This window comes from Scatophagus argus, chromosome 14 (assembly GCF_020382885.2).
Source record: "Scatophagus argus isolate fScaArg1 chromosome 14, fScaArg1.pri, whole genome shotgun sequence".
NCBI classification, from domain to species: domain Eukaryota; kingdom Metazoa; phylum Chordata; class Actinopteri; family Scatophagidae; genus Scatophagus; species Scatophagus argus.
The window spans coordinates 20,710,287-20,728,459 of NC_058506.1; the positions used below are offsets into that span (position 1 = coordinate 20,710,287).

At 45.1% G+C, this 18,173-nt stretch overlaps 1 protein-coding gene across 4 annotated transcripts in view; it reads left to right on the plus strand.

Annotated features, from left to right (window-relative positions):
• Positions 1-18,173, plus strand: part of gria4b (glutamate receptor, ionotropic, AMPA 4b) — a 93,661-nt gene that overhangs the window by 47,052 nt on the left and 28,436 nt on the right. For 3 of the 4 annotated variants that reach the window (XR_006845192.1, XM_046410433.1, XM_046410434.1), the window contains exons 4-9: positions 6,446-6,630; positions 8,658-8,711; positions 9,196-9,354; positions 12,392-12,559; positions 12,985-13,089; positions 14,550-14,660. Coding sequence is in view for 3 of the 4 variants with exons in the window: in XM_046410433.1 (XP_046266389.1) it covers positions 6,446-6,630; positions 8,658-8,711; positions 9,196-9,354; positions 12,392-12,559; positions 12,985-13,089; positions 14,550-14,660 (782 nt within the window). In the remaining variant the exon portion in view is untranslated. Of the gene's footprint in view, positions 1-6,445; positions 6,631-8,657; positions 8,712-9,195; positions 9,355-12,391; positions 12,560-12,984; positions 13,090-14,549; positions 14,661-15,737; positions 17,575-18,173 lie in introns of those variants that run through there. The other variant, XM_046410435.1, reaches the window with a different exon arrangement.

Below are 18,173 nucleotides of genomic sequence, written 5' to 3' on the forward strand. Positions count from 1 at the left end.
CTAGTAGACAGGGCTGGTGTGTGTGTGTGTGTGTGTGTGTTTGCATGGTCATAGTGAATGGTGTTCCTATTAGCTTTCCTAGAATTCTTGTAAATACGTACATGCAGAAAAAGATAAATAAAAACAAAAAAACAATCCAGGAAATGTTGTAGGAGAGGAGACAAGGAGGACAGAGGAAACAACAAGAGGATACTAAACAAGGGCAGGGGTGAGAGGAGAAGAGGAGGGGAGATAAAATAAGATGAAAAGAAAAGAGAGGAAACAAGAGAAGAGGATGGGAGAGGAGGAGGAGGAATGAAAGGGCAGCAAACAAGGATGGAGGAAAGGAGAGGACAAGAAAACCATAAAGTAGGAGAGGAAACCAGACAATAGGAGACGAAAGAAAGGGAATTAAGAAGGGAGGAAAGAAGAGGAGACATGAGGATGGGGGGATGAAATGGAGGGGAAACTAAAGAGGGAAAGAAATCATAGAAGAGGACATGAGAGGAGAGGAAGAGAAAAATGGAAAATGAGGAGGGGAGCAATGAGATTAGTGGAAGAGGAGAAGAGCCAAAGAAGAAACAACAAAGAAGGAGCAGACAGCAGGACGATCTTTGTCCAGCAGATGGACAGCAGGCAGCGGAGTGTGCAGGTCGTGATGAATGGCTCTCTTCTAAAGCATAAGCATCTCTATGTGCTCTGTGGAGAGCACGAGGTGAAAGGAAAAGGACTGACTCCACCAGGGAGGACGGAGGCTCAGCAGACAAACACTGACACTTCGCATCACACCAGGACGACCTCAAGGACTGACGAGAGCGACGAGGCACAAATCACACACACACACACAAATCCAGATGTGCACTCATCTGGCCTCCTCCTCACATGCTGCGGCTGCTTCCATCTAGTGTCCGGCTCTGCTCCAATCAGCACAACATGCTCTGGCGTCAGTCTGCACACTCGCCCGTGGCTGTGTCTTCGACGCTGATGCTGATTGCGGCTGGCTGCTGCTCCACATACAGCAGGGCTATTCAATTAATTTGGGTCTGGGGCCAGTTCATCAAACTGAAGCAAAACAAGGGGCCGGAGAATATGACTAACCGTAGTAACAAATAAAGTAATTAACACAACAATTGGTAACTGAATACAACTTTTTCCTTCGAATAAATAAAACAGACTTCCCCATGAATTCACAGTGCTGTTCTCACATTTGTCTTTATTAATAGACACCAGCAATATCACTATCACTATCAAATTGCACTCATTTGAGTGACATGAAATAACAAAAAATAAAACCAAAGTGCATGTGTAGGCCTATGTTGCAAATTACATCACTCAGGTTAGGTGAACAGTATTACAATTACATTCATAGGCTATAACTGAGAAATTGCCTCAACACCCAACAAAAAGAAAAAGTGCAAGCCCCCTTGAGTGTGGAAATTTGTCTTGGCTGACTAACTAAATGGGGAAATTTTCAAAAACTGCCTGCTTCAATGAGTTCTAGACCCCTCATTCAAAGTCTGTCTCAACATAACACAGAAAGGGTCCTTCACAAATCTCATCACTTCACTGGAGATGCTGAAATTACCAAACCTGGTGGCAAAGTTTTTTTTCAACGAGTCAATAAAGTTTGGCATCAGCTCAGCAATTTGCAGGCCAGATTGCCTCAGTGTGGGGAAGTGGAGCATCTTTCCAGAACAAAGATCAGCAGAGAACAGTGAGAGCTTTCTTTGAAAGGCGTGAAGTTTCTCCACAAGTTCCGCGGCTGTTTTACCTCTGCCCTGCAACTCCATGTTGAGTTGGTTCAAATGATGGAAAACGTCACTCAAAAAGCAAACAGTAGCATTAAACTCATCATTTTCCATTAGTGCCAGAAACTTGCCAGCTTTTTTCAATTTCGAAGCCTTGAGAAACTGCACAATCTCCTCTCTTAGTTCACTAAACCGTTTCAATGCGTTGCCTTTGCTAAGCCATCTAATGTCATTGTGAATGAGCAAATCTTTATATTCAGCAGCTGTGTCCTTCAAAAGCTTACGGAAAAGGCGGTGCTGTAAACTGGAGGTGCACCGGATAAAGTTTATAATTGCCATGACAGAGTCCATGGTCTGTTTTAACTCACCACTGAGCTTGGCACACAAGAGGCTTTGGTGAATGAGGCAATGTAGCGATCTCAACTGAGGAGCCACGGCAGCCATCCTCGCAGCGAGCCCCTGATCCCTGCCCGCCATGGAAGGGGCACCGTCTGTCACCAGCATATTGATGTGCGCTAAATCCAGGTTGTTTTCCTCAAAGAACGAAGTAATTTTGGTGAATAGAATTTCACCAGTAGTGTGCCCCTCCATGGGAATTAGTCCAAGCAAATCCTCGCGAAAACATTCACCATCAAAAAATCGCACATAGAGGCACAACTGTGCAATATCGCTGTTATCTGTCGACTCATCCACAGCCAAAGACATCACCTCGGCCTTCCTCAGTTTGTCCAAAAGCGTCTCGAAAACGTCCGATGCAAGGCACTCGACTCGCCTCATATTTGTAGTGTCAGATAATGGAATTTGCTTGATCAATTCGACTATGCTTTTTCTGGTTTTCTCATCTGCTACAATCTCCTCAATGGATGCCAGCATACACTCCTTGACTGTCTCAGAGTCTGTAAACGGCCTTTTCTTTTTGCCCAATATCCATGCCACTCGCAAAGATGCTGCCGTTGTCCTCTCTTGATCCGTCCAGGCCCGAAACAGTATGCGACGTCTTTGCTCATAACCAGATGTAAGCCCCAATATCCTCTGCCTCCGGGCAACGGAGCCCGGTGGGAAAGTAGTGTCAAAGTTAGCATGCTTTGTCTTAAAATGCCTTCTCAAATTAAACTCTTTTGACACGGCGAGGCACTCGTTGCAGATTAGGCACACAGGTTTCACATTGACCTCAATAAACGCATATTTCTCTGTCCATTCTTTGTTGAACTGCCTATTCTCTGAGTCAACTTTCCTTTTTTTAAGGTAGATAGAGACATTTTGTCTTGTTGCTGGCCTAGAAAGTGTCAAAGTGACAAGTTTGAGCGGTCCGTCAAAATATATTTCCGACCAAAACAGGTAACGTTAGGACTACGAGTAGATATTTAATTGTAATGTAGGCCTACTGGCCACCATGGTTAAATTTTTAAACGGACTCCACTGTCCATGAGATAAATAGGCCTATCATTTGGAGTGGCAAGTAGGCTATATTGTGCAAAAAGAAAAAATGGATGAGTTGACAGATAACATTTATGGTGCACAGTTGTGTCTTTGTGCCATTTCTTTGTGGGGAATATTTTCGCATTTCATGCACCAAAGAGGCGGCAGTGTTTTAGAACAACCTGGATTTGGCGAACGTCAGTAACGTTATGATGTGCACGAACCAAGGTACACACCTAACATCCACAGAACATAATTTAAAGGCGCCACCTATAGGCAAATGTAGGTACAACACAGAAAAAAATCTATCCGCTCGTTATCACTTTCCCCGCTGACTGTTTACAGACGTATCTGCCGGATTTGCTCATGTAATAAATTACACTTCGAGGGCCACTGCGGGGCACCTCGCGGGCCGCATCCGGCCCGGGGGCCGCCATTTGAAGAGCCCTGACATACAGCCTCGGGGCTACACATTTATCAGCTGGTAATCAGCTGGCCCTCTGCACGCTTTACTTGCCTCCGCTGCGCCCTCCTGTCCGTACGCTGTGGGCGCCATGCGGCACAATAGGACATGATGGGATATCATATTGTTACATACTGTACAAGCCACTCACTCCAGCCGCTGATTTGTTATCTGGTTGATTTTTTAACAGAAAAGGCAGACCTTTTAGTCTAACTGGAGTCTTAAAAGTGCTGTGCGTGATCACAACTAGTGCACAGAGAGCACTTTCTTAAAGCAAAGCTTCCAGGCCGCACTCTGCAGTAACTAATTCAAAGAATAAAGGGCTTTATTTACTATGTAGGTTATACATCCTGCTATCATACTGCCTGACACCTCCGGCTCCAAGAAGATTGACTCGGCCCTAAAACCAAAAGGATACTGGTGTAGACAGCCATGTAATGACATAAACTATTGTTCCACAGCACTAACAGGGAGCCAAAACAGCTGCTCATTTGTAGCTGAAACAGCTTCAGTCAATACAGTCAATAGCAGCAGAGTAGCTGCAGCTACCACAGGGACTTGTTTTTCGCCTGTTAGTCTGTGGCCTGCACAGAGTCTGTCCTCTTATTATGTTTATTTGTGAGGAACCATGTAGAAAAACCTTTACATCAAGAAATGAGAAGAGACGCTTTGTATCAGATTTAGCCACCAGCCAGTATCTGTCTGCAATCCCTGAGCTGAGACGCACAAATGGACAAAAAAGTAAATGTTAAAGTGAGGAAATAAAGTGTGTGTTCACACCAGGGTAACTAAAGGCTTTGTCTTAAAAGCAGCCTTAGTCAGTTTTCTCTTTTTGGCTTCCCTCCTTGGAGAAAAACAACAACAGATAAGCGTGAACATGGAATGATTGACCGATCAATTAACTGAAAGCTCTGCTGCTCAGCAGCTTCACGCCAACACAGATCCAACACATAGATGGATCCCACAGCTTGTTTAAACTTGGTGTGGAGCAGAACAACACATAAAATGGATGAAATGGATGATAAGTGAAGTGATTTGTGTGTTTGAAAGATGGAAGTGATGGTCTGCTCCAGGAGAATTAGTATCAGTCTGATATCTGTGCTCCCCACAGGACCAATAAAGGTGGCAACACCTGCTTTTTTTTGGTCTGACGTCATCAGCTCGAAACATTCCCATCAGCCTCAGCTGTACCTCGTTTAGTGCTGAGTAGCAAATGTTAACATGTTGATGCCCCAAGCTAAGATGATGGTAAACATTGAACCTAAATATCAGCATGTTAGCAATTTCACTGTTAGCATGTTGCTATGCATATAATTCAAAGCACTCAAGGTGTTGAGGAACCACCAGGACTTGCAGGGCGAAGGTCATGTGACCGACGGGTGTAGCTGTGTTAGCACCATCACCGGCAAGCTAATCTGAGAGTTAGCATCAGTTTCACACAGCAAAGACTTCAGTTCATTAGCAGCTCTGAACAGCCAGTGAACCAGTTCTTCCTTTAGGATCAAGTGAAGGCAGTCTGAGATGACACACGTGTGTGTTGGTATGTGCATGTTTCTCTGTGTGTCGCACCGACCAGCAGTCCCTCCTGGCGCCGACATCCCTCTAATGGTGAGCAAGGGGCCGGGGAGGGGATAGAGGAGGTGGAGAAGGAGTCGGGTTGCCAGAGCACAGGTTAACCCACTAATTGGGAGCAAAGGGAGACGGGTTGCCAGATTGTGATGGCCACCAGGAGGGGCCGTTTAAGGGGGACATCTGTTCCTGCTGGAAAACAGCCGCCCTCACAGCTCCCTAGTTTCCTCTCTGACACTCATCTTCTTTAAACACCAACCTGACAGCGAGGATCCCCCTCCACCCCCCTCCCGGTCCTCCTTTAGATTCTAATGTTAACACCCGATCCTGTTTCCCCAACTGGACCAAAAGCCAGGATCTGGTTTGAAAAAGATAAAAGCTTTAGAGGAGTTTACTTCAGCTTTAGATTCTTCTTCAGATTAGAAAGAGGTTGTTCTGCCAAGCGTGCTGTGTCAGCTAAAGCCAATGTGCGATTCAAACCAGCAATTATGAGGAATGTGTTTTATAACTTAATATGGCCCAGTGTCCCTACGTTTCAGCCAGGAGGTGTATCAGCTTACGTTTTCAGGAGCTGCAGCACTGGCAGCTAAAAATGATTCAGAAAGTGCCTTTGTTGACAACAGAAAACCATACCCTGAACAGCAAAGAAAAAAAGAAAAAAAAACTTTATTGATATGGATCACCTTCCTTTTGCAGTCTGTTAAAAACTAAATGCATTGTCTTATTCAACCCTAATGTCAGACAAGAACACTGACTTTGGACAGTTCTGATAAAATCCTAAACTACTTGTGGTGTTTTCAACCCTGCGTGCCAACATTTCTGCATGCAGCACCTGTGGAACATCTGATGGTTAAGGTTAAGAGAATCTTTCCAGAAAATCTGTTGACAGAAAACGTACTTTGGGCTCCTACAGGAAAATCGCAGATCATCCTTGTCTATTGCTTGTTCCATAAAGGAAACTCTTCTTCCTCCTTTGGCACAGATTGTAAATCATGCAGGTGCAAAATTGTTCAATTTAAATGTAATTTTGGGGGATTTTGCCTGTTTTTCACCACAGTAATCAATAGTAGCACAATAAAATGTTCCAAAAAGGACGTTTGCACAGAAAAGTTGTAGACTTCTACATCATATTACCAAACATTACTATGCAATGTGAAGTAAATTGATTAAGCCGAGAACCCATTTCAAATACTGACATGCTGTGTTAAGCTCTTCCCCACTGACTGGACCCCACACACTGATATGTCCTGTCCTGTCTGTCCACCAGGATACGCCATCCTGCAGGCCATCATGGAGAAGGCAGGACAGAACAACTGGCAGGTCAGCGCCATCTGCGTCGAAAACTTCAACGATGCCAATTACCGACGGCTGCTGGAGGATCTGGACCGGAGGCAGGAGAAGAAGTTTGTGATCGACCTCGAGGCGGAGAGACTGCAGAACATGTTGGAGCAGGTGATGGAACCATGACATCAGCATTTAGTTGTTCATAAGAAGCAGCCGCCTTTTTCTTTTACATTACGGAGGATTTGTTTGAATCGACCACTGGACTGTGTAGAAATGTGTGATTTGTTGTGTGGTTTGAACAGGCGGAGTTGATGAGTGATGGCGGCGAGAATAAGAAGCATAATTGCTAATCAGCATAGTTGCTGATTTTATTTCCCGTTCTCTGCAACAGGATCCCACAAACTTAATTTCTATAAAGGATGAGGCTGATGCTTTACACATTTGCTCGATGTTTGTTTGCCTTTTTTTTTTTTGTCTATGTTTGTTCTAATTAGAAAGTTTTGGACTTGAAAACAGTCTGTTCTGATCTCCGGTGGTGTTATTTGGCATAAACACACTCAGAATATGATGTGTGCCTTCCTCCTCCTCCCACTCCTCTTCATCCCCTCATCTCTCCGTCTTTCCCTGGGGCAACTGGTGTCTCTGTAATTGTTCAATTATTCAGGAAATCTCCACTCTGACATCTGTCACAGTTCTAACACTTTATTTTGCAGATGTGTGTGTGTGTGTGTGAGAGTCTCTTTGCCCCACAGAGCGCCAGACTTCCTGTTCCACTCCTGCCTGACGTACACAACATCTCACAAGCTGATGCGATGGACTCACATTTAGTTTGTGTAGGATGCTGAGGAGTAACTGCCAAAGACACAAACATCTATCTTAGCCTGCGTTCATGCCACCTGCCATCCTGTTCACATTTACATCTTGCCAAATTCTCCTTATCCACGACAAGGATTTGAACACATAATTGGGCCTCATTATCTGCTTATTAACAGCACGGTCAGTACATAACAAGGCTCATAAGCAACCAGATGTTACTTTGAATGTGAGAGCGTGAAATCTCCGAACGCAAACCTGTTTCATTTACAGATGGGAATATAATTTGGCTGGCAGCTAATTTGCAAAGTTGAACAGAATGTGCCATAGCTCCGAAATTAACAAAGTTAAACTTATCGGAGAGTTTTTAAATTAACTAAGTGCCACCAAGAGGCTTCAGACAAGAGTCTTGTGATCTAAATACGTCTGCAATTTTTCCTGTGTGTCTCACGTCTAACGAAGTCACAGCTGTAACATTTCCAACATGGCACGAATCTAAACGAAATGGCACTGCATTAACGTCAAGGCTGCAGCAGCACAAGGTCAGATGCAGTAAGTAGACATGATGAGAGGGAGGCGTTTCGCGGTGAGCAGTGAGTGCTCACAACAATCATTAATTAAACCTTCAGTGCCAAAAATAATTTTTAAAATCCGCTGGAGCTGCAGCTTGTGGGAGAACAGAAAACACTCTTCTTCCTTCATGGCAAGACAGGAATTGTATGTCAGTAAACATCACACGTGATGCTCATGTTTGTCAAGCCAGCCAAACTTTATTTGCTTTCTGCTGGTAGAACAAAACTGAGAAAACTGACACCTTGTGTTTTCCTTCCCCTTTTAAAAAAACGCTTAGAAAATGTTGTGATTCGGATGGATATTCTTTTACTTTAATCTCACGTGTTGCCGATGTTCACCACCTGATGCCCTGGGCCTGACAGCAGTGGACCTGAGCCCATATCAGTCCAAGCTTTTCTTCCAGCTTGAAAGCATTTTTTCAGCTTAATTCACAGCCTTATTAACTGGATGTCCGGTGGGATTTCCCAGCAGATGCCAGCTTTCAAAATCTGTTTTTATCACCAAGACGCAGCTCTGAGTTTGTACTAGTGTGTGTGTGTGTGTGTGTGTGTGTGTGTGTGTGTGTGTGTGTGTGTCGAGAAGCGTCGTCATGCCTTTGAAAGCGTGAAGTGTTTACCTTCTCCCTGAGATGCTGACATGACTGCCTGTTCATTTGTTTGGACGTCCGATCTTCCATGGATTAAACCTGACGGTCCCTCTGTGTCAAGACACACATGCTCGCTTGTCACATGCATCGTTTAAAGTAATTAACGTATGCTATGCTGTAATCCGGTCAGATTAACGCTGAGCTCTGCTCCGCCTCCCTGCAGATTGTCAGCGTCGGGAAACACGTCAAAGGCTACCATTACATCATGGCCAACCTGGTGAGGGAAAATCACTTCTCATGGCCTCCTGGTTTGCTTCTTTCTGTCTGATCATCATCACATCCTCTCTCTCTCTCTCTCTCTCTCTCGCCTGCTTGTTGTTTCAGTCCATTTAAACGTTGTTGACGTTCTGACATGTGGTACAGTGTCACAGTCTGGAGGTTAAATCCTTGGGTTCGGGATCAGGGGCTTGAATTTGTAATCATGGAAACTACTGAAGTCTGACACAACCTGTTGTGATGTTTAGTTACCTCTGATTCTGCATTCAGACGCCTTTCTCACCTGCTCTGATTCACCTCATTCGTTATCGAGCCACGGGAACAAAACTGACACAGTTTAGTGGTGTTTCAGTGGTATCATTCTGAACTCATCATCAATACCCACCACAACTTTCAAAACAGGATTTATTTGATATTATTGTCGTTGCTTTCTGCCATCACTGGACTCAGTCAGTCACCGTTCTGACCCCTTGTTGCCCCTGAAGGGTTTTAAGGACATCAACCTGGAGCGCTTCATGCACGGTGGAGCCAACGTCACAGGCTTCCAGCTGGTGGACTTCAGCAACCCCATGGTCATCAAACTGATGCAGCGCTGGAACAAGCTGGATCAGAGGGAGTACCCGGGCTCGGACGCTCCACCCAAGGTATGAAACGTCACAAGATCGGCACAACACAACTCTCAGATCAAGATCTTACTGTGATCTGGACTGCGGCTTCATTTTTGTAAGAAGCCCCGATTTAATCTTTAGCAATGCACCGTTTTCTTATAAGCTGCAGATGCATAAATGTGAATCAGAAAAATAGCAAGTAAGAAATGAAAATGGAAATACTGAAATCACAAAGTCACAAAAGTCACAAAAATCAAATCCTGAACTCACAGAAAGGTCAGCATAAAAATAAAACAAGCAAAACAAACGATTGTTCTGACTTCAGTCCCTCCTTGCCTAAAAAGCTGCCGTTGAAACATGATCACTTTCAAAATCTGCACATTTTCAAATTGTAGTGAAATGAGCTGAAACCAACAGCCGCCGCGGAGGGTGAAAAATGTATGCATTCATCACCCTGCAGGTAGCATTTAGATACATCTCAAACTGAAATAGAATAGTGGGCAGTCATGTAAATTATATTCTATTTGTAGTTAATGGGCTAAAACATGCAAAAACATGCTGCTTGTGTGATTCCTCTGGTGTCAACAAGGAAGGAATAACACGCGGCCAACAAAGATGACACAGCGCCGCGTCAGATAAAACGGCGTGTTTGCAAAGCTTGCACACAGAGACAGAAAAAACATTCCTTAGCATGAAGCCACTAGAATACAGACATCACCATCACCCTCATCATCATCATCATCATCACCACCGGCAGCAGCGGTCGGCTCTGCTTCGTCCGTCACTGTCACGTGCAGTGATGTGACAGGCTGACCCACTTAATGTTCTTTTCAGGCACAGCAAATGGCACTGGGGCAAGAAGGCATCACGCCAGGGTGGCCGGCAAAATCCCCCTCCCCCAAGATTTCTATTTTAAAAACCAGATGCAGTGGAGGGAAAACTGTCTGTGTGTGTGTGTGTGTGTGTGCCTGATGGATTGAGGTGGTTCAAATTAAAAGTTTACACCATGGGGGGATATCACATGATAATGTTGATGTGTGTGTGTGTGTGTGTGTGTGTGTGTGTGTGTGTGTTTATCCCCACTCCATTTCTTGATAAATTGCTCGCTCTCCTGGAAATCCACTCAGACTAAATTACTCTGCTCACCATTAAGTTTGTCCACAGCCTGAGTCACAGTCTGCCGTTCTCTCTCTCTCTCTCTTCTAATCTATTAACACCACTGGCGACCTGGACCTTGTTCTGGCATGTTGACTCACTTTGCAAAGGCTAATGTAACGTCTGAAACGTTCCAGGAATCTGCAGGTAGTGAACGAATGAGAGATTTTCAGCGCGTATGTACGTGTGACAAAACGCTTTGACGTGACAGGGAGGCTCGTGGACAGACTCTGGTGTCCGGTGGACTCGGTCAGTGAACATCAAGAGCTAACATGGCTTAAAGTTTCGTAAGCACCACTTCCTGCCTCACGAGGTCATGGGACCCTCATCTTGCTAACCCTAACCCTAACCCATCTCAACAAGGAACATATTTCAACATATTGGGTGCATTGTGTGTATTTACATCAGTGTTAACATGCGTTTTGCCTTAAAATATGTCCAATACAGACGGCACGAAATCACCAGGTTCAAAGCGGTTTGGCAGTTTTTCTGTTTTTGGGACGTTCCTCGGCATCAGTGATTCTGGAGAAAGACATTTGACTGTTGAATCTCATCTGAAGGTTGTCAAATACGTGGACGTGTGTGGCGTGTGACGGAGGAGTGAAATGATGACAGCTGCATGTCATTGTGCCAGACTGGCTTAGCACTGTTTTCATCCTTTCCAAACCAGGACAGGGTGTCCAACTTGACTTTAATCCCCACAAGATCAGTGTATAGAATCTGTGCGTAGCCTGAGTGTTGTGCTCTTCATCCACGTCGTGTCCACAGTCCACCAGTTTTGTAGGTGAAATTGAGAATTAAGACGTCAACTTGCCACATAGCCAGCTGCCCAGCTATATTCATGAAAAACAGCGACAGAAGAAAGGCCACAAAGATGGTGATAAATGTGAACGCCGTCCCCCCCTGCACATGTTAACGTCCCTGGCAGTTCGGAGCAGTGAAGACGGTCCTGACTGTTAGTGGGTTTAACCCACATCTGTATTGTTTGTGTGTACGTGTGTGTGTTACTGTGGACAGCTTGTCAAAGAGTAAGAGGGGGATAGAGTGCAGCAGTCTCCGTAGAGAGCCATAATGTCACAGTGAGCAGTGGGCTAATGAATAGGAGCCAACCCCTGGCCGGAGGCGAAGTTAATGAACTCCTGCTAGCCGGGATAATTAATGCCAGACTGCTACCCGGCAGGACAAAACACTCGCCTTTTCCCTCCCTCCCTCCCCCCCTCCTTGTTCTTCATCTTACCGCCTTTTTGTCATTCAGTCAATTAGTTTTCTGCCACGCCAGAGGTGAGTCTTCAGGAAATGTATGGCTCATGATGGAGAGAGAGAGATTTGTGTAGACGCAAATAGTCAGAGCCAGCACAGAGTCTTCAGGTCAGAGATAGATTCAGGGAAACTGGGAGTCTTTCTCTGTGGGGAATATGCTCTTCCCTTCTCTCGCTCCCTTCCTTTCCATTTGCAGAAATTAATGAGCAGAGTGAAACTGCTGCCTTCCTGCAACAGCCAGGCCGTTAGGACGTACTGCTGGGCCTGCTCTCAGAGACAGCCCCACACACATTGTTTTTAAGGAGATCTGACCAGCAAACACTGCAGAACATTTTATCTGTCTGGCTAAATCAGCGTTTAATTGGTCCCATACCTTTTTCCACTCTGTGTGTGTGTGTGTGTGTGTCCTCGCAGTGCATATCCTAAACTGACAGAACAGCAGGATGGCCTCCAGATTACAAAGACTGCAATTTAAAAACCGCACTGGCCCATCCATACTGGGCTTTTGTTTCCTTTTGATATATCTAATGGACCAGAGTTGAACCATAATTCCCATTGAACCATAGTTTTTGCGTGATGTTGGCTGGTTTTCTAGCTGAAGAAAGACCCGCTTGGGCCCACATTCCCGTAGCTCTGACGGCCTTCTCTTGTCTTCCAGTACACGTCAGCGCTGACGTATGACGGGGTGATGGTGATGGCGGAGGCCTTCAGGAACCTGCGCAGACAGAAGGTGGATATTTCCAGACGGGGGAACGCCGGTGACTGTCTCGCTAACCCGGCCGCCCCGTGGAACCAGGGCATCGACATGGAACGCACTCTCAAACAGGTCAGAGAGGAGCACGGCTTCACGGTTCTGTTAAAGGTTTTCCCACCGTAAAATAAAATGCTGTCAGAATATTATGTCTTGTTTTCTCTTTAATTGTTTGCATTGTAAAACACCTTGTAAAATGCTTGAGCCCTTCTGTGGGCTAAATTAATACCATTTGCTGCTGTTATATCTTTATTAGAGTGTCCACTGGTGAAAGTTAACTGTGGGCTCTGCGCTCACTGCTGAGCATAATGTGGTTGGTTGTTCCTCTAAAAGCCTCAGCTCTGCCAGCAGCTCCCCTGCAGAGCTCAAGTTGAATGTTTTCAACTTGAGTGAATATGCTTGACTTCCTGTATAGCTGTGCTGCTTTTTACCTGATGAGATTAATCACCAGTTAAGTGAAACTCTTATCATTATGTGTTTGTATCTCTGTGTGTTTGCAGGTCCGGTTGCAGGGATTAACAGGTAATGTGCAGTTTGACCACTACGGCCGGAGGGTCAACTACACAATGGACGTGTTTGAACTGAAGAATAATGGACCCAGACGGGTAAAACATCACACCACACTGCAGTCATTTGTGTTATGGATGAAGACTTGTCCAAGCTAGTAATACTGAGTATTTTAGCTTTCACAGTAATTAGAAACAATTGTGTACACACTGCTGTCATGTGGAGTATCGGGGGGCTGAGGCGACACAAGCTTGATGTTAAAGGGGTTTTCCTTTAACATCAAGCTTGAATTTCCCTCTGGATCAATAAAGTTTCTATCTATCCATCTGTCTATCTATCTAAGTAGGTTATGAAAAAGCTTGAGCGTCTCTGCTTCTGGTATGAGATGTTGTATGTCTGTTGAGAAAATACAGAGAAAGCGGGTAAGGGAGGGCGAGAGAGAGTGTATGGTGAGAGGATGAAATGAAATAGAGAGCAATCAAGGTAGAGGGGAGGAGTGGAGGAGGAGGCAGTCAGGAAGCAGAGAGGAGTTCACATCAATCAAAGGCTGCTTTGGCCTGTCTTCCTGCATAACAGCGAGGGTCCTGTCAGGACACGGTGTGTGTGTGTGTGTGTGTGTGTCACAGCCTCTCTCCTACATCCTCCATGTTCCTCAATCATCCCCAGCACACAGGGAGGTATCAGCCAATCATAGCTCTTCGTTTCCTCTGGCCCAACAGCAGCCAGCTGGTTCACTGAGCGTCTCCATTCTCACTGACTTATGGCTGCTTGTGGACGCCGTCAAAATCTCTTGTCTGTTATGAGATCAATACATCAGTTTGACAAAATATTTGCAGATACTGACTTCTTATTAAAGATCACATATCAGACAAGCTGTGCCGTGCATCCTGACAGTCCTTACACTGAGAACGCTAATATTGCGTCCACACTGTGACGTGTCTGTCACTTCCAGTCGGTCAGTTTGACCCTGAAGGACTCCTGGAAGACGACAGTAATGTCAGCTGAAGCAGCACAACATGGATCCTGAAACTGGAATCTGTGCAATAATTCAAGTATCACCACTTCTTTTCTTTAAATGGAATCCCAGCATGGTGTGATGAGATTTTGATTTAAATATTTATTTAAATCGATTTAAATACGATTTACTGTTTTATTGATGAAATACAATGGGAGTTAATGTTTAAAAACTACTGTGAAGTGGGAGCGTGAAAGCTCACTTTCGGCTGTAGTGGTGGAGTAGATAAAATGATGTTCAGTCTACTCATGGACTCCATCCAGAGCTTTCAACAGCATCTCATGATCTTCGAGCTGAGTCTGCTCGTCACTGTAAGGTGCAGTTGAAAAGTCAGAAAAAGAGGACTCTCTAAGTCCACTTTCAAGTACGAGTCTTTCCTTCATGTCGCTATGGCGGTTAAGTCCAGTTCTGCCAAGCTAAGAGCCCCGCTGCTGCGGCTCGACGGAATCGGTCCACCAGGACAGCAGATCAAGTTGTGCATGCGGTCTTATGTTTGCGTACACACGAACACGTGCACGAGTTCACATTTTGTTTTCCCTGCAGATCGGCTACTGGAACGACGCGGACAAACTGGTGCTGATCCAGGACTCTCCGCTGCTTCCAAACGACACTACAGGCATGGAGAACCGCACTGTTGTAGTCACCACCATCATGGTAAGCGGCCGGCATGTTCTCGTCAGCGCACACACTCACACACAGATACACACACGCTCGGACATGCAGTCATATTCTTAGCAATTTGTAATGCCGGGAGACTTTATTTTCTAGTGCTGCTGCAGACCTCACAGTAGAGTCGTAAGTCGACGTCACACATCCTTCCTCCAGCCTGCATTCACAGCAGCCTGGTTACCCTGCACCACCTCTCCCTTGTACAAGTAATACCACAGTACTCGGAGTATTTGCACTTACACACTGGTCACCCTTCTTGTTTGATGCAGTATTTTTAACACAGACGCAGACTTACTGTATGAGCAGAACCAACACTAGAGTTTGACCATTCAAGACATCATGAGCAGCAAACTGCTGAACTCTGAACATTCTCACAGGCAGAAATCATCATTAAAACGGCCTGAATCAAGCAGAATACAGGAGCAGCAACAAGATTTGTGGTGTGACGAAATAATCTCCACTCATTTAGCCAACATTTCATCACAAATAACTCTTTGAACGTTGATTATATCCCAGGATTTGTAGTAAATCTATGTGATGGTGGACCGATGGAGTTTGCAAGGATGCACATTCGCATGCAAAGCTCAGATTTCAGCACCTTTGAAGGCCTTTATGTCGTGTGCTGCTGACTGACCCGAGTTCAGGCATCACACACGCTTTGTTACAACAGGACATCATCAGGAATTAAGACTTTCTTTTTTAGACTTTCTCTTTACCATCACACAGCTCCAAAATCAACTGCCGTCACTTAGTTTTCCTTTTACAGCACCAATAAACATCTCAAAAAGCAGCTCAACCTGCTGCTCTTACTGAGATTTTTGTTCTTATCGCACAGATAAAGGAGTTCATAAAAGAGACCCATAGAGCTACAAAATCAATCAAAGCATTTTTTACACGACTGAAGTGAATGGCCTTTGCATGGCATGTGAATCTCTGGCTGCTGCAGTGACTCTGACCAGAGCACAGCAGCCAGATGTTGAGCGTACATGTAGAAGCTGAGTGGAGGAGGGAAGGAGGTGGGAATGGAGAGTCACAGCTCAGCACAATCCTCCCTCTTTTCAGCCCCTGATGAGGAACCCCATTTTAAGAAACTGAGCCCCAGTTGGACGCAAGCAGGATATGAAAGCCCTTAATGGGAGAGTGATGGACACAACAACCCGAGCCAAAATGAAGCCCTAAAGACTCTGGGCGAGAGGAGAGACTCAGCAACTATGTTAATGGACATCCTGTTCAGAAAACTGAACAAGAAATGGAGCCACTCAGAGCCGTAATGGAGCCCCTCGAGAGGAAAATGAAATGCAGTTGGAGGGGAAAAGACACTGTCCCTTTTAAGGACGGTGCTTGTGCATGGACACCCACTGATGGACACCCAAAATGGGTCCCCAGCACAGTGTCTGTTCACTGGCATAAACAAGCTCCCACCTGTTTGTGTGTGTTAGACTCATACATCGTCATGCCTGGTGTGTTTGTGTGGCCGATCGCAGCTTGAATCACATGCTGGTTTGAATTTGTACTTTTTGCAAAGATCTCTGGACCCTGACTTATAAAGTGAGGCGTTACCAGAATGTGAATACATAACGTAACGGCTAACTGAATTCCTGTTTGCTCCAAATCTGTCACTTTGTCCAACGACTCGCTCTGCCATACAGAACACTACACACTGCAGAGGGCCTCCTGTAAGCTTTAAAACAGCTTAGAAAGACTAATGCTGTCATAATCATCCCAGTTCATATCCATCACGCTTTTATGCAGCATGATGTTACAGTTTACGTTGTGACGGGCAGCCTTTCACTCCCGCTCTTAATGTTTGTGAGAGTAAATGTTTGTTTAGCGTAAATGTAATGAAGTGTCTCAGTGTTACGTTAGTTAAAGGCTGCCTCTGTGACTTACTGTACAAACCTGTAATGAGTGGTTATAAAGGAGCAGTTCAACATGTGGGGGAAATATACTTGTCATCAAACGTCGGTTTTCGTTGGCCTCTGGTCTCAGTCTGTGGACCTGTTTTGGTACTGCCTGCACAGTAGTGGCATCAATATCAATTCTGTCATCTGACGGTAGATTTAAAGGCAAATAGTTGCTCTCTTGCACTGCAGAAAGTTAACAAAATACACCGTGGAGCTTATCTTAACAAGACCTTTGTGAGGCTTTTGTGCTACTACTACTACAAGAAAAGCAGCAAAAGAAGAAGAAGAGGAGGCGATGATGTTGTAATCGATTTTCTTTCACGTTCATGGCAACATGAAATCGGAGTTTGAGCTCAGACAGAGAATCCAGGGCACAGCCGGGTTCCCAGGACAAGGTGTTGCCTTCGCTGTATCCTCAAATTCTGCCAGACGTTTAGTTTTGTTGTAGACAACGTTTGTAGTTGTTGTATCCTAGCTTGGATGTGACCACACACAGAGGTCTACATAGACCTGAAACCGAGACGAAACCCAGCCTGCACCCTCCTCCATCAAACCCGACCCGACTGAACCTGTCCGGTACTGTCAGATTTAAGAGCCGAACCCTAACCCGACAGCGAAGCCCATGTTTTTGTTATTTCTCCCAAATTAAAAAATCAGCATCTAAGGTGACACTGACAGCAGTTAAAGAGCAGCGTCTCAGCGGGACGCCGTCCACATGTGAGCTTTGAAAATGTGCCGGACATTTTGAGTGGTGGATTTCATTGGTAGCGTATACGGTTATTATTTGTCTTTGTTTCAAGGTGTTAACTGACCTCCACGATGTCTCAGACCATAACTGCCTGGATGTTGGTGAAAGTTTGAAGTCTGGCTGTGGCCGCATTGGCAGGATGAGGCTGAACGCTGTGATGAAGTGCGTCTTGGCTCTAAACTGCTCTGCTGCACTTTAAACCTGGCACACCATCAGTCTGCCAGAGGACAACAAGTGCAGATCCTGCGATAATTTTGTTTTGGTGGTTTTGTTTTTCCTTTTAGCTCAAGCAATTCTGAGGGAAGAGGACGTGTTTCAATTTACTGGACTGAGACGGTTTTGATATCCAAAACCCCTCCTGACGATGCAACTGAATGAAGCTGTTTTGAGAACAAATCAGGCCTCATGGACCTACGAATGATTTAAGCAAACGTGTCACATTTACCAATTTCATCTTATCTAAAAGTACAAAAAATAGATCACCAGTGGCCCACGCACAAACCGCGTGGGGGGGGACATTTGACTTGAATGAATTTGGAGTTTTATCAGATCTTGCCTTTTGAGTTTACTGAGGCGGCGGACAGCAGTTCATTCATCCAGTAGCTGCTGCAGGGTCTTTGTGCAGGTAACTGATGAGGTGAACCTCCATTATAACACTCGACAAAGTTGGACTGTAATCTCTTGTCCTTTTCTGTGACTGCAACGTCCTCTGGGTCAGGGACAGCTTTGCTTTAGCAAGACGTTTTTGGCATCTAACTTCATGTCAAACCATTTCACAGCTCTGCAATGACTTTCAGTTCCCGCTGACTCTGATATAAATATGTAACGTTTATGTACGTTTGTATG